The sequence below is a fragment of the Melospiza georgiana genome, chromosome 1, assembly GCF_028018845.1.
Source record: "Melospiza georgiana isolate bMelGeo1 chromosome 1, bMelGeo1.pri, whole genome shotgun sequence".
In the NCBI taxonomy this organism is placed as follows: Eukaryota; Metazoa; Chordata; class Aves; order Passeriformes; family Passerellidae; genus Melospiza; species Melospiza georgiana.
In genome coordinates, this window is record NC_080430.1 from 46,570,660 (window position 1) to 46,593,846 (window position 23,187).

Here is a 23,187-nt window from a genome sequence, read left to right on the forward strand (position 1 = left end):
ATGGCGGGGCCGGCGGCCGTGCGGCGGCGGGGCCCGGGCTGCGGCTCGCTGCTGCTGCTGCTGCCGGCGCTGCTGGAGAGCTGGGCGGCCTGCCAGGCGCCGCCGGTGCCCGCCGCCGAAAGCCCTGCGGACGGCACCGAGCTCGGCGTCGAGCGGCGCTTCGTGCCCGAGAGCTGCCCGCGGGCCGTGCGCCCCGGCGACTTCGTGCGCTACCACTACCTCGGCTCCTTCCCCGACGGCACCCGCTTCGACTCCAGGTCTGGCACAAGCCCGACCTTCGTTGGGAGGGAGAGGAGGGAGCGAGAGGTGCTGTCCCCCACGAGGGTGGGTTTTTTGTGGAGGTTCGGTTCGGGTTCCTCTGTTTTTCCCAGCAGTGCCCAGTGGGCGCTTTTGGGGTGACCGGTCAGCGGCAGGATGGGCAGTGTCGTACATGGAGGACCTACAGATCACGATGGGAAGATGCCTTTGAAATATGAAGGGCAGAGAGCTGGGGTGTGACCGCTGGGGTCATGGGGCAAGACCTCTGTAGTGGCTGGGTCCAGGAGTTTGCTTGCCCTCGTGGATTCCTAGCACGTTCGTTCAGCTGCTTTTCCAAGGCGCTGAGTAGGAGTTTTCTGCTCTAGGAGTGAAGACTATAAGGTTATTCAGCTAGCCTTAGCCCGGTAAACAGGAGTGTATATGGAATCACAGTCTGTCACAGCAGTGATTTCCTGCCCGATTCATTCTGTACATGTCCTATGTCTTCTCCAAGCTCAAACCTACTCGAATACGATTGGTTCTGAATCATTATCTTTGCCGGAAATATAGGAATTATCAGGCTGTACTTCCATAGAATTTTTTGGATACTTTATCCTTGAATAAATGTGACCTATGCACAGTGAAGTGCCTGGCTGCTTTCCTGCTGTTATTTTAGGATCAGGAAGCCTAAATAGTGGGATCAGGAGATTGTGAAGGATGCTGCTACTGCTGCCAGCTTATTTGTTTTTTCTTACTTCATTCATTGCCCCTGATCAAAGTATTACTTAGAAAGATAAAGCAAAATGTATTTTCAGTAATCCTGGTAATCTCCCTTGTGCTCCAAGGAAAATCTGCAGCCTTAGGGAAATAACTGTCCTTCAAAGCTCAGTTCTCCCTCTGGAGCTGTCTGTAGTTAGTGTGCCAGTAGTGCCATACAACCAACACTTCTCTGACTAAAATGTGGGATGTGATAGCTGGCACTTCAGCTGGTGTTGGTGCAGTTTCCGTGAAAAGGCACTGTGCAGATTTTCAAAATTCACAGACAGTGAATCCATTGGCAACTGATGGGCTTGGAACACAAGTCTTTGCTGTGGATGTGAGGACACACGAAGGCAGCGTCCTCGTGGCTTATTTCATAAATATGTGACAATGGGAAACCTGGCCACGTGTTCGAAGTGTGTTTCTGATTGCTGCCTGTGCATTGAGGCGCAGGGCACCTGGAGGGGCTGCCCAGGTGCTGGCTCTCGTTTTAGTTCCTTGTCATTTCGTTCTGAATTACGTGGGGCAGGAACAGATTGGGCAGAACTGTACAGCATTTATCTCATTGGATCCTCTAAATATTACTAAAAAAGTAGTAATGGCGATAGTCTAGTCCAACTTGAGTATTTTTATAGCTGCCTTCATTTCAAATGAGTGCAAAATACTAGGTTTGTTCAGCTTGGGATTTTTTCTAGATGGCAGCTCGTATTGGTGTACACTTTTGTTATTCACTATGATCTTTTTTAAGACTGGTAACAGTGTTTAATCTTTTCAGACATGGAAAAATAGGAGTGTTTTGTCTTCTGTGGGTTAATGCAAGAAATATTCTGGAGTGTTTGTTCTAAAATCTTTGGTGTTCCCTGCCTATAAGTTAAAGAGATTTAGTTAATTTATATAAAAATAAGCCCATTTTTTAACCTGTTTTTTGTTTGCTTCCTTTTTATTTTAAAGTTTATAGGCATGCTTAGCAGCATCATTTTAATCGAACACTATTATGAAATCAGTCTAGAAAATACTCTAGATGTTGACCTAAGGGCAGTTTTGCTTTGTTCCTTCTTCAGCTCTTGAAAATATTCCTGAGTGTTAAAATTAATTTTCTGTATTTCCAAGGAGCAGGTAGCAATACTGCTCCTCAAGTTACCAGGCTGTTGACAAAGTCTTATTAATCATGACTGTGTTACATAAATTACCATATTATTGTCATTAGTTGTTTACATTTTTTCCCTCAGCATTGGCAGTTTTTATTTCAATAGGCATAAAATGATTCACATTTAAAAGCCTGAATTTAGTTGCCTAGTCATCTACTATTAATTTGGTCAATTCCACTAATAGAAACAAATTTTGCTTAGTTTTAAGGAATCTGCAAAGTCAATCCTGCAAAGCTGTGTGGTCTGATCAGTGCTTTGTTCAGTTCTCTGCTTTGCATCAATGTTCTCTTAATTGTACATTTATTTTACTCAAAAGAAAGAACTCTGTTCTGAGTTCATCCCAGATGTATTGCCAAGCTTTGTCAATTGCTACAAAATACTATTCGGAGGGTTTCTTAGAACTTATTATATTACTAGTCTTAACATCTAAATTATGGTTTTGTGTGTATAATAGAATTTGTCAGGGCCTAATTTAAATATTTTCCATCCTTTACTGGGAGTGGGAATATTACTGCAACTGAAAGTGAATGCTCAGTAATAGAGGGTTGTCTACTTCAAGAGAAATGTTTGTCGGAAGAAAAAAAAAAAGATGGAGCAAACAGAGAGTTCACTCAGTAAAATATTTGAGAGATGCGAGGCTGTGGGACTGTTAGGAGGCTCAGTATGTTGTGGAAGTGATGTGTACAGTCTTGGAAGGAAAGTTTGACATCATTTCCCTAGGGATGTCTAGCTACTGGCTGCTTTCCAGAATTTTAGCATGCAAAAGGCAAAAGCCTTTTTTTTTTTTTTTTTTCTCCCCCAGGTCTGACTTTTATAAATATAAATGTGAAAAAAAAAAGTCCTTGAAATTATAAAAGGGATTTGGTAAAACGGAAGTTGTAAAAGTTTAACAATAAAGCATGAAGCTTTTGAGGTGCTTCTTGACATGTGTTTTTATACTGCTTCAAGAGGTTCAATTACAGTAATTCAGGCACATCTAAGTGGGGTCATTGTGCAGATTTAAGGTGGCTGAATGAACTGTGTAATACAGTGTTCTGCTGTGGTAACACTGCTGTTCTCCATCTCCTCTCTAGAAAACAGAATAATTTAAGCATAATTTCTTTTACCTTTTGAATATTCATGTATTATCACAGAGGAGAATAATTTGTTTCTTGATTTTTGGTCAGATGGCAAACCTGCCATTTAAAACATGTCTCTGTGCTTTAACTGAGTGCTGTGAAAGTGGAGGAGAAAATAAACCTGTTGGCAAACCTCACAGCTACTACTTAAAAAGCATCTTTTCTCTCTCCCTTTCTCCCACAGAGATTGGAAGTGTGATTTTCACATTGTAAAGCTTTTAGGTCTTACATAATATTTTTGTGATGTTGCGACTGAAATCAATATATCGAGATCCTACCCTGGGAGCAGTTATCCTTTCATATCTCATAACAGTGTTTAACTTTTCCTTTTCTTCCCTAATTTTCCAGTGCTGCTTTTAATGTTAGTGTGTGAATTAGCTGTATGTAGTTCTGGCCTTCATGTGCCTGTAGTACCCATTGCACTCTGCTAGAATGTGTTTCAGGTAGGTGATGGGCAGCGTACAGGAGGAGAACTGTGTTGATGTCTCAGGAACACCTTGGATTTGCGCTTTCCTTTAGGAGCTGATCCTTTAGGACTGATAAAGTTATGCTAACGGGGCAAGAGAGAGACAAGGTGCAGTTAACTCTCTTTCAAAAAACAAACAGACAAAAACAAACAGTGTAAGGAGGTGTAAATGAACCGCTAACATTCTTTCCTGCTTTCCCCCCTTCAGCTATGACAGGGGATCCACGTTCAACGTGTTTGTGGGCAGAGGTCAGCTCATTGCTGGCATGGACCAAGCTCTGGTGGGCATGTGTGTGAACGAGCGCCGGTTCGTGAAGATTCCCCCCAAGCTCGCCTACGGGAGTGAAGGCGTCCGTAAGTACAGGGTACTTGGGTAAGGCATTCAACAGGGCAGATAGGAAACCTGTCTGAGACACAGAAGGGAAGGATAGGAAATGCACGTAGTGGATTTCTGGCAGGTTATCCCCTGTTCCTCAGAGGTGTTTGTTAAGCCTATAGCCTGCAGGGATCTCTCCAGACTCCCTCTGTGCGCTGAAGGAAGAGCAGTTTGCTGCAGAACACCTTCAGGTCCTTCACTTTTGCTATGAAAGTTAACTATTTATTTATATCTACCTCCCTGTTAAATACTTAATTGAACCAAAATTGTGGCTTTGCAGTGCTGCACAAGGTCTTGTCAGTTCCAAAAGTATCTTTGTTCTACAGCCTCAGAGAGGCAACAAATGCTAACTCAAGATAGTTTGCCTGATGGACAGCTGTGATAAGAGTTCATCTTTCCAGATTTCCGTCCCATAAATAGCTGCAGCAACGGCAAGGGGCCAAGGAGTTGTAAGCACACCAGGAAATAAGGTGTGCATTATGCAGATTTTTTAGGGTAGGCATGGATTGGTTCCTTTTTGCTGGTACCTTGTGTAAAAAGGGAAAGCAAACTGTGTGTGTGTTTTGCTTTTGCAGCTGGTGTGATACCCCCCAATGCTGTGCTCCATTTCGACGTGCTCCTGATAGATCTGTGGAACTCTGAGGATGAAGTGCAGGTTCAGACCTACTTCAAACCTGAGAAGTGTCCTCGGACAGTCCAGGTGTCTGACTTTGTACGGTACCATTACAATGGAACATTCTTGGATGGGACCCTGTTTGATTCAAGGTATGCAGCTGGGTTGTGGGTCTTTGGGTAGTTTAATAGGTATCTCATCATCATTTGCTCCCCTTTTACCTGTGTTACAATTAATACTAACTGCCCAGAAACACAGGAAATGACATCTGGCATTGGATGTGTGTTAGTAATTTTTTCAGGGATTATAGGATAGCAGTACTGACTCAAACCAATAAAAATGTCCTTTAATTTTTCGTGGGCATTACCAATCCAGATGCTTTTTTGAATTTTAAATTTCATTCCCTATATGTATATTACAGTTAAAAGTCTCTGTAACCAGTATAACTGTTCAGATTAGATGCAAGTTTTGTAAATTTAGCAGGGTTTGTAATGAAAGTGATCCACTAACATTTTCTTACTGAGATTTTACGTGTACAGCATCTGTGCTTCATTAGAAGCCAGTGGAAAACGATGCTTTAGTAACAGCTGCCTGAGAGCCACTTTCCAAAGCCTCTGTGAGGTTCCTGACATAGCTAAGCACTCTGGAAAACTTCCCAGCCAGCCCTTGGCAAATGAAGCACCGATACTTTTGGACTAGCAAGTTGTGAGCTACACTGTGCAGAGTATGTGCATTTAAAGGTTCATATTGTTCTTTCCTGTGCCAGTCTGACATTTGGTTGTGATTTTTTTTCTCCTTTCTCATGTTCAGCCATAATCGGATGCGAACTTACGACACCTATGTGGGGATTGGATGGCTGATTGCTGGCATGGACCAGGGGCTCCTGGGAATGTGCGTAGGGGAGAAGCGCATTATCACAATACCGCCTTTCCTGGCCTACGGAGAGGATGGAGATGGTAAAAGTTATTCCTTTAGTTGTTTGTCTTTTTTTTTTCAATCCTTAGTCATGCATATTTAAAACAAATTTTCTGTATTTTATATTTATGGGCAGCATTATTACCCTGTTCAGAGAGACACTACTTAACAACTTAATATTGTTGATACAACTGTAGTATTTATATATTGAAATTTTATTTCAGTCAGTGAATACAATCTGTGATTAATATCTAGTGGTGCCAAAAACTTGAAGAGAAGTGACTACATAATCCTTTCAGACTGCCACAGAAAACAGAAAAAAATTAAGAAAAAATATGTTAAATGTATTTTTAATTCCAGATGGGTTTTGTTGTGGTTTTTTTAACAAATGCTCTAGTGATAGCTACAAAATAGATTGTCTTGTGGGACTGTGCAGCCTGCAGATTATACATAGACATCCCCGTGTTGAATTATAGTTTGTGACTTTTCCTTATATTCTTTCTCTGCTCTGGTGTTTAAGGATGTGTTTGTGATGCATGAGGTTTCTTACCCTTCTGTGACTTCATTACCATTAACTGTGAGGCTGAAGAGGCCTTTGTTTTCAGCGAGGCTGTGCCATCACTGTGGGAATAGAAGGAAATTACTCAGTTGGAGAATTCAGTGAAAAAAAAAACAAACCTGAACCAATAAATGACTGACTAGAAGCAAATTTGCAGACAGACCTGGATAAATTAGAGCGCTGGCAATCACCAGATAAATGAAATTAAACAAACTGGATTCTGCACGTGGGGTGGGGCAACCCTGGTTGTGCGGAGAGACTGGGGAATGGGAGGCTGGAGAGCAGCACCATGGGAAGGAACCTGGGGCTCCTGGTCTATGGCAAGCTGAACATGAGCCAGCAGCGCCCTGGAAGTCAGGAGGGCCAAGCGTGTCCTGGGGGGCATCAGGGACAGCATCACCAGCCAGGCAAGGGAGGGGATTGTCCTGCCCTGCTCTGCTCTGCTCTGCACTGGGGCAGCCTCACCTCCAGTGCTGGGGGCAGTTTGGGGTGCTAAAATATAACAAAGACATGAAACTATTGGAGAGAGTCCCAGGGCGAAGGGGCTTGAGGGGAAGCCGTGCAAAAAGCAGCTGAGATCTCTTGGGTTGTTCATCCTGGAGGAGACTGAGGGGAGACCTCACTGCAGTCTGCAGCTTCCCCATGAGGGGAAGAGGAAGGGTAGGCACTGATCTTCTCTGGTGACAAGTAACAGGACCTCTGAAGTTGTGTCAGAGGAGGTTTAGATTGGATATTAGGAAGAGGTTCCTCACTCAGAGGGTGGCTGGGCACTGGAACAGGCTCCCCAGGGAAGTGGTCACAGCACTGAGCCTGACAGAATTCAAGAAGTGTGTGGACAATGCTTTCAGGCCCAAGGTGTGACTCTTGGGGTGCCCTGTGCAGGGCCAGGAGTTGGACTGATAATTGTAGTGAGACCCTTCCAACTCAGATAATCTATGATTATATAATTTATTTTGGAAGGGGAGATGCTTGATATTTGGCAGTACGTTACTTTTTTTTAACAAACATGTTTAAGCTTCTGCTAGAACACCTGCTGTTTCTTACCAATTTTCTGCCCTAACACTTTCATAGGTAAGGAGATCCCTGGCCAAGCTTCCCTTGTCTTTGATGTGGTTTTGCTGGACCTGCATAACCCCAAGGATGGCATTGCTATTGAGAACCAGCTCGTGCCTGAATCCTGTGAGCGGAGAAGCCAGACAGGAGACTTTCTGCGATACCACTACAATGGCACACTTTTGGATGGCACATTGTTTGATTCCAGGTAACCAAAACATTCAACTCCACAGACTGCATTTCCGGTTTGACTGCTCTGTTGTGTCCATAATATGCTCAAGCACAGTTCTTTGCTTTTTCTGCCTTTTTTGAAAATTTTAAGTGGACTTTAAGTGGACTTTTGAAAATTTTAAATGGAGTCTTTTTAAAAGACTCATAGAAAACTTTTCTATATGGGAAGGAAAAGAACTCTTTTGTACCATCTCATTGTCACAGACGCCATCTAGGGGTAGTGGCCCACCCAGTGAAGCCAAGTGCATTAGGCACACAAGCTTGAAGACTCTTTTCCCCATAGGGTTAATCTGCCAAATAGGTAATACCACTGGAGAGAGAGAAAATAAATATGATTCCATGTTATGTCCTGAGAGTTGTGAGTCAGTGTGCTAGTGGCTAGTGAAGTTTATAATACTTATACTTGGAAACTGTTTGCATTTTGAAGGCTGATGTCTTTCAAGACTGAATTATGGGTTTGCAGAATTCAAGGAGGAGTTTTCTGTGATAAAGGAAGGGGGATTACTGTGACAGTAAATTCAAAGCTCTATGAGAACATGAGCCTCGTGTACAGAATCATATGAATAATACCCTTGTAGATTTCTGTGACTTTGGTTGCTTTTAGTGATACAGTGCTTTACTATCCTACTCCAGCTTTCAGAACAGCTGGCTGAAAGGAGGTGAGAGTGAGCCAATGTAAAATGTTCTACAAAATAAGCTCAGAGAAAAATGTTTAGCACTACTGCAGCAGCCATCTCTGTAGACCTTGATTTACAGTTCGTGAAAGCTTGTAAGTTAAGAACTCAAAGCTTATCCACAGTGTACCAATTTCTCTTTTTTGAGATATGAGTATCTTCTCTAGTAACTAATCAATTTTTGAAAATAGCTGTAGTATTTTTATGAGGGTTGCTGTCAAGAAATAGTAATAAATGCTTTGTAGACAGCAGCCTCTGCATCATTCTGAAGTGATGAGGGTTGTTAGAGAGCTTGTTCACTAAAACATGGTTTCCTGACCTCCTGCAGAATTCATAAATGAAGAAATAGAGCAGCTAACAATAGGGATTGAAAACCCTGGAGCTATCCAGGACAAAGTTTCTCACTGGTACAGGGAACATGCCAAAAGCTCTGCAGATGGCTGGGTTTGAGAGCTCTAATAATATTTTCCTTTGCCTTTTTACTCTGAAATATTCGACTGCAGAACTGCCCTGGGCAGCTCAGCCAAGGCTGTCTGGACTTAGAGTAGTTGAATAAACCTCGGAATTACATCAGGGCCTGGTCTTGTACTGGTTTAGTTCTTTCCTAGAGCTACCTTGTAAAGATGAATTAAAGCCTTTCTGCCTTCTCCTTCTTGGGCTGTGCCTTTGTGTAACATGCCTTGAGGAAAGGCAGAAGACAGTCATGGCCATGTAAGAAACATCATTTTTGTTATAGCCTTGTTTTGTTCTATCATGAGGTGTTGAAGCAGGTCCTTCAGCCTGTGTGTTAAGTGGCTGGCTTAGGTTTTGTTGTCATGACTCATTTTAATGTTGAGCATCCCAGGACAACCTATTTATTCCACCTGCTCCTTCTGATAGTTGAACTACATAGCTGTGGTTGCAAAATGAGGTAGTCTGCAGGGTGTCTCATGAAAATGAAGCACTTATCAACCATAGCTAGTTGATAAGTGCTTATTAAGACAGTATTAGGGCAGAGGAAATTTTAAAGGAGTAAACCAATTTTTTTTTCAGTTACTTGTCAAAATCTGCTCTCTGTTTCATTTAAAAGACATAAATAAGTGTGATTTTTCTTTCTAGATGTAGTAGAAATGAACTTGCAGATTTGCTGGCTGTTCACTAGCCAGGGTCTCACTGCTGGGTAATCAGTGACCTGTGTGTCACTGAGTGATGAAACCTGGTGGCCTGGATTCAGGGAACATAGTTCCTTTGTGCCTCCCTGGTGCTGGTTAATGACTGTGTGTTTGACCTTAACTGCTTTAAGAATTGTGTTGCAGAGCTATTGCAAGAGCCCATGTTTTCTTGAGTACACCTGACACTGCTGAAATGCAAATATTTCAAATATTTTCCGTAGTTATTCCCGAAACCGTACATATGACACCTATGTTGGGAAAGGTTATGTGATTGCTGGAATGGATGAAGGTTTACTAGGGGTATGCACTGGTGAAAAAAGAAGAATAATAATCCCCCCTCATCTTGGATATGGAGAAGAAGGGAGAGGTGAGCTTGGCTTTGCATTCAAGTCTTCTGTAGTTAAACCTTTATTGCTTAGTTAATCTACCTGTATTTTCATTTTTCTGGCATTTGAAAGGTTTATGAATTAGTTCATTATTTTGTGGGTATCAAACTGACAAGACCACATCCAGAATTTGCAGGATTATTTTGATTAGCTAAGTAGGTAGAACAATAAAATACAGAACAATCTCACATGTAACTGGTAGCCTGAACTCATTTGGGTAATTGATGTTTCAGGCAGACTGGTACTCGGATGCCAGGAGCTCTGCAGTGTGAGATCTTCCTTCCTGCATGTCTTAAACTCTTTCTCCTGAGGGAGTCCATCATGCAAAGTTTTCTTCCACATTCCTTCCACAGCCACAGGTTTTGTGGACTTCTAAGCCACCTCTGTAAATGGTGGATGCATGTAACAACAGTGAAGTAACTATGTATGTGTAACGTACAATTAACATTTCTTTGGGAAAACTCATTGCTATCTAAACAGATTGCTGGGAGAGGCTGAATGTGATAACCCTTCTGGCTGATCCTAGTGTTGTGGCTGGTGTTTCAAAAAGTACCTCCTGGGATGTTACTTGGATAAGTGATTTAGAAAAAAAGCCTTTCTTCTGGGAGTGCAAGTTCTGTGCTGCAGATTTGGAATTACTGACAAACCCCAATCCTAGGCCTGGATGTGTTTTGTTAATCCTGGTAATGCACATAGTCCTGGGAAGAGGGCGAAGAAGTTTCCTGCTTTTGGGGTATTTTAAGGAGCTGTAACCTTTTACATATAATGATGTTTCTTAAAGCAAGAGTTCTTGAGAATTTTGATGATCAATATTGAATTGGTACATGAAACACAAATGAGTTATTTAGGATAGTCACAGGAAATACATGGTTATTGCCTAATTTGTGGATAATTTTAAAATTCAGGGTAACAAAAGTTTTTCTTTCACCATTGAACTGAGTGCATGCTTAGTGCTTTCCCACTGGTTGTCTTTCCTACACTGGATGCAGCTTGCATCTGTCACATCCTTTAATTCTGAATGAGAAGAGCAGAATGACTCAACAGCAGGCGCAGCAGGAATGCATATTCCTACAGGATGCAGTACCTGGACATCATCTGCCTCTTTGGGTACCATTTCTTCTTCTATTTGCCTAATGTGCTTCCTGTTTAGGAAAGATTCCAGGATCTGCAGTGCTGGTCTTTGACATCCACGTGGTGGACTTCCACAACCCCTCGGATTCGGTGAGCATCACCGTTCACTACAAACCCTCCAACTGCACCGTGCTCAGCAAGAAGGGGGATTACCTGAAATACCACTACAATGCTTCCCTTCTGGATGGAACCCTGCTGGACTCCACGTAGGTATTTGGTGAGGAGGATGCTCCCAGCAGCAGTGAAGGCAAGAATGAATTCCCTGCAAAGCAAGCTAGCAGGGAGTAAATTGTGGTGGTGTTCTCAGGGGTCCCAGGATGAGGGAAGAGATGAGAATGTTGACTCCATGTTTCAGAAGGCTGATTTGTTATTTTATGATAAATATATTATATTAAAACTATACTAAAAGAATAGAAGAAAGGATTTCATCAGAAGGCTTGAAAGGAAAGGAATGATAATAAAATCTTGTAACTGACCAGAGTCTGAGCCAGCTGGACTGTGATTGGCCATTAATTAAAAACAATCACATGAGACCAATCAAAGATGCACCTGTTGCATTCCACAGCAGCAGATAATCATTGTTTATAATTTAATTTCTGAGGCCTCTCAGCTTCTCAGGAAAAAAAAATCCTACCAAAAGGATTTTTCATAAAATGTGTCTGTGACAATAAAGGTTTATTTTTTTTAACCGAATATTTATGTCGAATGTATTTTTCTCTTTATGGCTACCTGCCAAAGGTACATAGGAGGAGGAGAATTTAAAGACAATCTGTCATAGCATAGTGAGAGAACCAAGAACAAAAAGGATGTAGGAGTGTGTTGGAGAAGAACGTAAACAGTATGCGTGGAGTGATGAAACTTGTTGTATGGCATTCTGTTTAAATGGGCCAGCTCAGGTGTCTGGGTGAGTCATGCCAGGGCAACACAGGTCTCATCATGAATGAACTGTCCAGGTTTATTCAGTTTCTTGGGGAGCATTTGTGCTCTGTACTGATTCAGTGCTCCTGAGAGAGATCTGTTAGGGCTACTTGTTGTGGTCTTGTTAAAGATACCTTGAGTGTGGTTTACAGTAAATGGTCACTTGTCATGTCTGTGGCACACATTGCTGCTCCTGTATTGTAGTGTGGCTTTAAGTGTCAGCATGGAGTAGCTATCAGAGGCCTTGATTGTAACTGTGAGAATATTATGCCTTTTCCTCCTCTCTCTTGGCAGTAGATGTATGAGGGAAGCAAAAGATTGCTCCAGTCTGTCTCATGTAGCACTGAAGTGAGCCTGGCACACAGCTACAAGAGTATTTCTGTTAGCTTCCTGTTCTTTTTGCCCTAATCTTCGGAATAGTGCAAGTCATCCAAACAGTATTTTATTTTTTGGAAGGGAAGTTGGGAAAAGCTATTTTTAACCAGGTTATAATTAACACAGGAAGCAGCTCATGGGTTTCACAGTGTACACAGTAGCTTGCAGAGCTGAAAAGCTGCCCTAATTTGGAGCACGTGGTGCAGTGCTGTAGGCAAGGATGTATACAAGTGATGTGTTTGGATTCAAAACAGTTTATATGTCAGGAGTGCTCAATTTCCATTTTGTAGCAGGAACCAAGGGATGTCTAGACTGTCTCACTCACAGCAGTTTTTAGAGAATGAAAGATTGTGAATCATGTGCTTCTAATTTTAAGGCTGACCTCTTAGCCACTGAATTGTTTTCTTTCCAAATAATACTCTGTTGTACAAGCATGTCCTGCAGAGGCACAGCCAAGCCAAATAACCAAAGAAAGGCAACCAATAGAATAAAGAGCCTTAATGCTGCATACTCTGCCTTTAGAATCACAATATGTGTTTGACTTTTGGGCTTTTAACTGGTGATATTTTCTAATTTTAGAAATGAGCCACGGGCAGCAAGGTATAATTCAAAATTTAATATGGTTAAATAGCAGCAGTAGTGGTTATTTGTGTTAATAGCTACTACATTATAGTGACTGATTTCATTAAAAACATGTCTGATCCATGAGAATGCACTCAGATCCCTCCATGGAGTTGGTGGTCCTGGGATGAATGTACATCTGGAATTCTTACATCTGCTGAAAGTCCAGTTACAACAGTTAAAAACATGTGAAAGGCAAAAGCCCCTATTTCAAGATAAAATACCTTGGGGTTGTAATTGGCATGATTAATGATTTTAATTGGATTTCATCCAAGAAGCCTATAATTTTAGCGCCAGAGGACATGTCAGCAGCAGAGACTTGTCTGTTTGGTGCTGGCTGTAACTTGAGAACAACTTCAGGTAACTGGTAGAACAAAGCATTGGGTATTAAGTTAATTTTTGGCAATGACAGGACACTACTAGAAACTGCTCCTTCTGTGGTAACTTTGAACAACAGAATTTTTCTATTTTATGTTGATTTTTTTTTTTCCCCATTTTCTCTTCCTTTCCAGACACAGCCTTGGCAAAACCTACAACATAGTTCTGGGATCTGGTCAGGTGGTGTTGGGGATGGACATGGGCCTTCAGGACATGTGTGTCGGGGAACGACGGACAGTCGTTATCCCACCTCACCTCGGCTATGGAGAGGATGGAGTTGGTGAGTGCACATCCACTTAGCCTCTCTAGAGTGACTGAAACACAGGCATGGGGATGTTTTAGAGGTTTTTCATGTCCTTATTTTAGACATTCCCCTCCTCCCTGTTCCCCAGTGGACATGCTCCCAGTGTTGCATTTCAAGCCATGCTGTCGCTGTAGCCAACAGAGAGACCATCAGAGTACAAAAGGGAGCACGTGTCCCCAGTGATGTTGCTTTGTCAGAACAGAAAGCTCCAGGCAGTCTGGTGTTGCAGAGGGATGCAAACACTGTTTTCCATGGCAGGGAGTTGGGTGCTTGTGTTTGGACATGCGGCGTTATTCAGGAGACAGAGCCACATTAGTCCACATCAGGGCTGACCAGGGGACTGGTCAGCCCTAATATGTTAGGAAATTCAGAAGATACATAAACTGAGTGTAAGATGTGAAACTGTATTGGTGCAGTTAAAACTCCAACACAAATACATATTGAGGCAGCTTTAGGGCATTAAGGCTTATCAATTTTTAATGATGTGGACAGCAGTAATAGAAAGAATGATACAGAAGTGACAAGAACTTTTATGTCCAGGTACGTTGTTTCTGGTCTTGCTTGTTAAAAGGTTTGAGGGAAAGGAGTCTATCATGAGATCACCAAGATCATCAAATTCTGATATGTATGGAAACAGTTGCATAAGTTGCTGGGTTCTTTGAATAGCTCCAGAACAGTTTGTGGTTTATAAAGACCGTCAGGCATCACGTGCAGAGCTTAATGGAGAATTAATTTGCATTAAGAGATAAGAAGACATTTCCACTTTTACCTGTCTTCTGTGAAAAAATTAGGAGTTTACTATATATGCAATGTTTTATACAAGATTTTATCTATTAAACATTATATGTTATTGCATAGCTATACATAATAAATTGAAAATTTCCTCATAATGTGAAAAGTCTGCTGTGCAAAATATCTGTCGTAAGTATTTGCCATTGTTAAGGGTACATTTGATACACATTCTGAAACATTGTATGATTTGTTACTGTGTTGGTATATGCCCAGCTATCTGAAGAAATTGCTTGTTTGCAATTTCTGTCTCTTGCAAACAGATTAGAGGTGAGTTTTCTTTTACTACACTAAATTAAACTCCTTCCATGGCTTCCCTGAGGTAATATCCCAGGCTGTTGAGTCTCACAGCAGTGTGCTGGTACACAGTGTATTGGCAAGATAAAGGAAAATGGATTATTCCCACAAGTTTAGTTTTTAAAAGTAAAAAAAAAAAAAAAAGGATGCACTTTGAATCATGGACTTATAGAATGGTTTGGATTGCAAGGGGCCTTAAGGATCAGCTAGTTCCAACTCCCCTGACATGGGCAGACACCTTCCATGAGAACAGGTTGCTCAGGGCCCCATCCCAGCTTGGCCTTGGACATTCCTAGGAATGGAGCATCCATGCTTCTGTGGGCAATCTGTTCCAGTGCCTCAAGTTTTATTTTGAAAGGTTCCTTTTATGATCACCCTTGGTGAAGTGATCAGGAAGATTTGATGGGCTGGGGATCACACTAGAGAAGTGTCTTTTGGAGCAGGAAGATAAATTTAATTGTGGATTAAAAGGAAATATCCCCTTCAATGTAAGTGAGGATAAATACCCCTCTTTGCCATCTGTTGCGACAGAAGGAGAAGTGCCTGGTAGTGCTGTGTTGGTTTTTGACATCGAACTGCTGGAATTGGTGTCTGGCTTGCCTGAAGGATACATGTTTGTATGGAATGGGGAAGTCTCTCCCAACCTTTTTGAAGAAATAGACCAGAATCATGATGGAGAGGTTCTTTTGGAGGAGGTAAGCTGAGATGATGTAAAGACCTGGAGTGGTTCTCTTCTACCACTGTCAATGCCAATGTTGAAGGATGGAGTCTTTCCTCATTTTCTTCTCTTCTTCTTCTGGAATAGTGTTTGTCATCAAGGGAACAGGAAGGCAAGGTATCAGCTAAGAGAAGGCTATTCAGCTTTTGAGTTAAAGAAAAAAGGACAGTAAGAATGGCCAAGCTGCATAAGATCATTTTCTGTTGTGGTTTCCTTGGTCAGCAACAAATCCTTAGGGCATAAGTGTAAGAGGAAGAGTTGGTATCCAAAATTCCTTTGCTGTATCAGCCTTCTTGGTGTCTGTCTCAGTGTTAACTGGCAGTTTGTGGTGAATCCTTGAGCCAAAGCTGAGCCTGCAGCAGTGCATCCAGGAACTGTCTAAGCTCTTCTGGAGCCTGGCAGTGCCAGTGGCCACTCCTTACACATGTGAATTGTGTGCTGTGCAAAGCTCTCCCCCTTGCTTGCTTGCTTTTAAAATCTGCATTGTGAGGATGTCATTGTGTGCCCCAGTTGAGAGCCACTTGCTTTTGCCGCAGCACCTCTGATAAGATAAAATTCTTTATGTTCTTTCAAATTCTAATTTTTAATTCTCTTCCGAAGTCTTCTTTGTCACCTTTATCCTTCTGTTTTGTCTTTTCTTCTTTGTCCCTTCTTTACTCCCTGGAGTGGTGCTGCCTGCAGTGCTCACAGGGCAGACTGTGGCCCTGTGAACAGCATGAAATGTCTTTGAGGATTTAAAAACTAATATGGTAAAATCGAATTCTTGTTTTCTCTTTTCCTAGCACTCTCTTCCACCTCTTTGTTTTCCTTCCATCTCCATCTTCCCTCTTATGTTTACCTCCACATCTGTCCTTGCAGAGAAGAAAAAAGCTTTTACTGGTTTAGAGAAAGAGGTGGGGTGAGGCTGTTGCTGTCCACATCAGCAATCTTCCTTGTGTGTTGCTCCCTCTAAGATGCAGGTGGGTTTCTGTTTTACAGTGAGCTTCATGTATTGCCATGCAGAATTACTGCCCTCCATCTGTGTAGAGCTGTTCCTATGTCCAGCTGTCCAACCCATCTTCCTCCTCAGTGATGAAAAAGAAGTTTTCTTGTCATGGGTCCAAGACCCACTGGAATGAGTGAGGAAATCCCTGCTGGGCTCCACAAAGAGTCATTTAACCTCATGTTAAATCACTCTTTGTGGAGAGTTGCAGGGTTGCAGACCCAGTGTCTGTTCTAATTAGTCCAGTTTGGGTGGTAAACTATATAGGGTAGTAACAGTGTCCTGTGTACACTTAATAAGTAGTAAAATGCTGGATGCTCTTAATTTTCAAATATCCTTTTCACTGTGAGCTGTTTTCTTCTCTTTTTCCTCCCTTTTAGTTTTCAGAGTACATCCAAACTCAAGTTGATACTGGCAAGGGAAAATTAGCTCCTGGCTTTGATTTTGAGAAGATCGTTAAAAATATGTTCACCAATCAAGACCGGGATGGAAATGGTAAAGTTACTGCTGAAGAATTCAAGTTGAAAGATCAGGAGGCCAGAGAGGAGCACGATGAACTGTAAAGATAAGGAGAAAACCAAGAATCCTGAGCTGACCTGCTGTTCAAACACGTGTACCAGAAGGAGTTTTGGCAAGCATGGTTCTGGAAGGAGAGCCCTCGGATAGCCTGTGTCTGCCTCTGCCGGGTGTGGGTAGGCTGTTAAAATAGGAGCAGATTTTCAGTTGGAATGGTTAGGAATATCTGAAAAAAGTGTTAAGTGCCTCAAGGTGGGGTGTATAGACAGGTAAGGAGTGTCCTGCTGTATGTGGTGCCATGAACCACATGTGTGTGTGGGGTCTGCTTTTATGCTAAAGATCCAAAGTTCTCATTGAACAATTCATGGTCAGTTGGGTGGATGGTAGAGAGAAAACCTAGCAAGTGCTTTTAAAAGAGTTTTAAAAAACCTTCTGTATCAGAAATATTTGTGTAGGAAAATGAACCAAAATAGTCCCCGTAACAATAACCTGTAAAAGTTGTCAGCTGTTGATCCCAGTTCCTTTCAGAAGGCACGAGCACTCTTCCCAGTAAATGAACAAACTCTCATGGATTTTTGCCAGCAGAAAATCTGATTTGCAAATTGCAGAAACATGGTTGTGCCATTGCAAAATTTACATAAGCTGTGATTTACATTAAACAGACCTAAATTGATACTGTGTATGGGTTTTTACCTCACTTAATAAAAGCTTCCTACCATCTGTACTGTGCTGAATTAGTAACCATGACTCTTGCTGGCCAGTGTTCCCATCAGTCATTCCAAAACCTTTTTAGTTGCAGCCTCATTTATAGTTTTGTTAGACATTAAATATTAACATGCAGGGTCCAAATGCTGTCATAAATACTGGACACAGTTGATTCTGTGTTGGGCTTCTGTCTCCTGTTTTGGGAATTGATAGATTAAGGAGTACGTACTTACAGTTTAAGCAGCAGAGCAGTCTGCAGTGGCAAACAAACAGACAGACAGTGATAGAATCAAGAAGCAGCCCCATCTGTTTGTGTGTGCTAACGTTCTGGCCCAGCCCTCAACACAAAGTCAGCCCTGGGAGTGCTGCTCAGACGCTGTGACTCGAGGCAGTCACCCCCGTTAGCTCGACAAACGCAGCAGAGCTGCTCCCTACTGAATACACCAAACACACCCATTTCCTGGGATCCCCCTCAGTACACAGCATGCCAGGAGCACAAACACATAGAGTGAGACACTGACAAGGAGGAGTGGGCAGGGAGTTGTGTTTTCATTATAAGCTTTGTGTCTAGTTTCTTGCTTTCCTTGATCTGTACATGTGGGATGTAAGCTCCCTGAGATGCTTTTTCTAAAAATTGGTATTTCAGATGAGAACATTTTGTATTGGTTTTTAATGCAGTTCTTACAAAAAGTGCAGTGAAATATTTTTTTTGAGTTTGATACCATTAAATGTTGGATAACTGATCTTTTTGTTAAATAAAATATTGATCAACTATTAAAATTTCTTTTCTTTTGCTGGAGTTTTGGTGGGTTGGGACCAGGAGTTGAAGCAGATGCTCTTCCTGCAGCTCTTTTCTCTTGTACACAGCAGGCTTACCCTGAATGTGTTAAATACTGCCATTAATGTTCAGAAAAAATATTTTAAACTATGATTAATGGATGATTTTATACCAGATGTAGAAGTTGTGGCTATCAGGACAGGCACTTCCATTCCAGAGTTTGGGTCCAGAATGGCTCCTTACCATCTTGTGGAAGCAGCTCTCTCAGCAGACTGTTTTTCCCTTTTGCTTTACTTGCAAGCAGGTTGCTCACTTTTTGCTGTGGTTCAGATGCAGTCCCTTCTGTGTGCTGACAAAGCTGAGAGAAGGAGTGGGAAGCAAGTTGTGATTGGAGTACTGCCAGAAGCAGAATTCAGTGTGGAAACAGCTCCTTACTATGTTCTCATATGTGCCCCCAAAAAACCAAGTCTGTCTTGTGGATATCCCCCCTCCTTTTGGTGGGATGGAATTCTCTGGTCTTTAAGGTCCCTTCCAACCCAAAATACTCTGTGGTGTCCTGAATTGTTTTGTCTGAGAAAACCTCAGTGAATGAACCCCATTTCTTCTGCGCAGAGGAACATTCCAGGAGATGGGCTGAAGAGTTCCTGGTAAACCAGGATAACAGAGTTGTCCTCCAGGGCAGATGCAGGAGAAAGAGCACCACTGAACTGCTGTCAGTTGGTGATCCCAAAAATTGCTGTGGTTTTTTTGGAAGTGCTTGTCAGTGATGGGATAGCAGGGATGACTTCACCAGTGCCTCTGGCTAGGGTAAGTACATCTGAAATTCTCATGCCATTGCTCCTTGGGCAAACATGGCTCATGATTCATCTAAAGATGTTTTTCCTTCAAGAGGAAGTCTTTGTTGCCTCCTCACCTCATCCCTCGAAGCCTGCAGGTTGCCCTTTTAGAAATAAGAATGCAGCTTTGGGGAAAATCAGAGACTATATGGAAAAACTTGCTATGAAATAATGGTGTTTACATGGGGCATTGCCCAGACAAAGCCAACAGAGGCCAGGTCTGCCTGGCTATTTTAGGCTAAAGTGCATAAAATCCAGACTTTCTGCTCACTAATATAGATCCAGTCCTTTTCCTTTCTTTTGGCAGCTATTGGCTTCTCCCTTGAAGGAAAGCGTGGGGCCACCTTCTGCTTTGTCAAAGTGTAAAATATTTTGTTAAGGAGAAACTAGCTATTTAGAATTAATCTAGCTGTCTATTTACAATTCATCTATTTAGTAGCATTTTGTTGTTAGTATTTAGAATTTGCCTATGTAGAATTTATCTATTAGTATCTACTATCTCCTAGTATTTAGAACTTAGCTATTTAGAATTATCTATAGAACCTCTCTATTTTGTATTTATTTATTTATAGAATTAGTATCTAGATAGTTTTTTACCATACCTAACTGTGATTACTTTATAAAAATAGATGATGGTTCTCAAGGGTCATTAAGCACCAGATGTAACTGGGCTCAGCTAACGAGGGGCTCTCCAGAACTCAGGCTGTTTCTGCTCCTCTAATGAAACAGGCAGCTGCTATTCTCAGAGCTGGCAGCTGACTGCTGTTAGGAAAGAAGGTGCTAGCAACCAGGGTTGGCAATTGGTGACTGAATTGTCAGGGGCTCAGTGGAAAAGAAAAGCAACAGGGGTGCGTACCCAGAAAAACCCAGGTATTTATGAATAGTTTTTTCTGTGTGATTTTTGTGTCCTAATTTGATAGAAATGCTTTCTGCTGTGTAACTCCACCTGGTGCAAGTATAACAGACATTATACTTCAGTCAGAATTTGCAGTTGTTGAACTTTAATATTATGTTTTTCTTTGTGGAAAAAATATTTGAATTTTCCTTAAAACTTGAAAATGAAACATTTATCTAGTATGGGGTGCAAGTTTTTAGCTCAGTACAGCACTATCAGTATTTGTTTGACAGTGGGAGGACATTTGAGCTGGCTGCAACACCCGCTAGGAGGAGGATTCATTTTCAGCTAAATAAAGGTCCCAAATACTTGACCTTGGACATGTACTACAGACAGAAGAGATATTGTAAGTAGAGGAAGAAAAAAGAGTAACAAATCCACTTAATTTTGTTTATTCTTTTCTTTTAACTTTGGATATACTCTTTTGGCTATGGGAAAATAGTCTGGGAAATGCATATCTTTCTTTTCAAACCAAATCATAAATACATTTTTAGGGTTGCAAAAGGCTTCTGGTTAGAAATTTTATTTGGAAAGACATACTACTCACAGTATTTCTTTCTTAAAACTGAAAGGACAATCTTGATAGCAATTGCAAGAATTAGACTGGCTGGAGAAGGATGGCTTAACTCTGTAGGTGTAGAGTTAATTTTGTTTGCAGGTAATTTTGGTAATGGTTTTAGAGAGGCAACTGATAATACAAATTCTAATTTCTGTACAACAGTCTCATGATAAAACAATGGGATTTTGATAAAGTGGAGGAGGATATTTAAAAATGCATCTTGTGTTTTCCCTTAATTTAATACTAAGCAAGAGTTATGGCTGGCAGTGGGATGTGAGACAATGAACAGACAATAATAATCTGTACAGCACAATGCAGGTTTTTAAAATCTGACCTCCTACTTCAGGTTGATTGCATAAGTAACTTTTTTTTCTATAAATTGTATGAATGGCATTTCAAGAAGTAAATTATTTGGCACGGAGATACCCCTTCTACAGCAAATGTGTTCTATCAAGGAACTGCAATGTGGCTGAATTGCTTTCAAGTCCTAGCAGAGGTTTACTGCTCTAGCAGATCCTTAACACACGTTCTGAGACTAACAGGATTTAATGATAGGAGAAAAGTGTGCTGGAGATCTTAATTTACCTGCATCTTTGTGGAAGGGCAAGAATGCTTTTCTTTAAGTGATTGTCATTATGCATTGAACATTCATTGTCCACCTGCTTGGAGGTGAGGTTGGAAAATCTTCCTTACATAATGCTTGAAAGATGGTGGTCATCTGAAATCCTCTACCAGTTTTAGATGTACGTGTAGTTAGAAAACCATCTCATTTCCTTCTGATATGGGTGGGTTCTAGGGAGGCTGAATACTAATTTCAGTAATTCAGATTAAGATTTAGTTGGAGATCTGTTTTGGTAACTGCTTTTAAAGATGCTTCCTAGTTTTTCTAGATTACTCTGCATTTGCTCTTCCATGTGGTTTTGTTTATTTGTTGAGGTTTTTTTAATTGTGGGTTGAACAAGACCTTTATCATGGTGAAGGAGTGGTGGCCTGCTCACCTGCTGAGTGAGGCTGAGGAAAAATTCTGCAGAGAGGATCAATGAGTTGATGTGTATCCTGAGACAAGTTTGATGAAAACATGGGACATTTCTCAGAACCACTGCACAGAGAGACAGAACTGTCCCCTCCTTTTCACCAGTGCTGGGGTAATCAGGGAAATCCATTACACCTGTAGTCAGAATGTCAGAGTGTTGCTGACACATCTTGTGCTGTGAAGTTGTGACTATCAGCTACACGTTCTCTAAATTTTAGCTCTTATCTGTATTCCAAAGATAAAATGCCTGTAAATGGAAAACTTTGTCCCAGTGTAAACTTTGGTAGTTATGCCTGGTAATTAAGACTCTTGAAACTAGAGGCTGGTTGAGTAAGCAGTGCATCCAAACACCTTGATGTTTTTCAGAAGGCCTTTGCCTTTTGGACTTTTATTTGGCAGCTATGACAAAAGAGTCAGCATGACTGCCTGTTTAAAAAAGCTCTAAACCCAAGATTCACTAACCCTACTCCCCTCATCCCAAAACTGTAACATTAGCCCAGCCAGTGTAAGTTCTGCAGGTGTCTAAAACCCCAAATGTGAGCTGTTAAATAGTGTTTGCAGAGATCCCCTGGAAGTGCTGCAGCATTCCCCAAATCCTTGGTGTGCCTGGGTGGTGCAGACCAAGTCACTGGGTGGGCAGCTCATGCTGATGCCTGTGAGGAGTCCCACAAGCCCTGCTTGTCCTGCCCATGGTGCTGAAGCTGCAGTGCAGGCACAGGGGAGGCTGCAGGGAGGCTGCTCCCTCTCTGTTTTGCCATGACCATCCTGCCTTTCTTCCCACCCCAGGAAAAGGAAGCTGACAGGGAGAGGCCACAGGGACTGGGCCAAACTTCACACCCAGTCCCTGTGACTGCTGCCTCAGCAGCTGGCACTGCTGCCATCAAGCTCTCCCCATCTTTTGGCTTTGGCTGACAGGCTCTTTGCAGCTGTTGCTCCCATCTCCTCCTGTCCCTGGCACTGCCAGGGTGCCTTCAGCTCTTCCAGTTTGCTGCTGCTGCCTGAGTCGTGCCTCTGGAATGGAAGGCAGCCAAGGCATTATCCTCAAGGTCCTCATCTTGACTGTCCTACTGGTTTCTTCTCAAGGGTCCCACCTCTGGCCTCGTGGCTGCCCCTGTGTCAGGCCTAGGGAATTGCATGACTGTAGGTTTTGTACAAGGATATCATCCCTCAAACACTGCCTGTTCAGATGCAGGATGGAATTTCTAAAAGGTCCCTGTGCTCAGCAGTTCCCTGATGGCACAGCATTGTGCCGTGAGATTTGTGAAAGGATGATCACACTACCTCAGATTTTGCATTGAGCCTCTGCCCTGCATTCAAAATACAGGGATGAATAATTTCATTTTACTGCAGAGGATGGGGTATGGAAACTATCCTCTCTCTTCCCTTCTTGGAAAAGTTCTGGCAGTGGTGGTAACAGATGTAGAGCTGCTGATTTGGAAAAAAATGTGTCTGGTAATACCAAGTTAGAATTTTAATAACAGACCAGAGGCTGTAAGGAAAGAGGCCATGTCTTGAGATGTGTTGTAATTCTGGTGGAAGAGAATGCAGATCTAAACTCTCCCACATTTTCATTACAATTCCTCAGGAACGGAAGATGGCACAGTTTCTGTTCTGTATAAAAGAAAGCAAAGGGGAACAATGATTATAATGCACATTAGGGGAGTTG

The 23,187-nt window shown here is 42.0% G+C and overlaps 1 protein-coding gene across 1 annotated transcript; it reads left to right on the forward strand.

Moving 5' to 3' along the window:
• Positions 1-18,200, forward strand: FKBP9 (FKBP prolyl isomerase 9). The gene is made up of 10 exons (XM_058026041.1): positions 1-257; positions 3,937-4,082; positions 4,680-4,869; positions 5,528-5,673; positions 7,263-7,452; positions 9,522-9,667; positions 10,837-11,023; positions 13,244-13,389; positions 15,031-15,194; positions 16,580-18,200. The coding sequence occupies exons 1-10, from the start codon at positions 1-3 to the stop codon at positions 16,760-16,762; spliced, it is 1,755 nt and encodes a 584-aa protein (XP_057882024.1). The 3' UTR covers positions 16,763-18,200.
• The last annotated feature ends 4,987 nt before the right edge of the window (positions 18,201-23,187 follow it).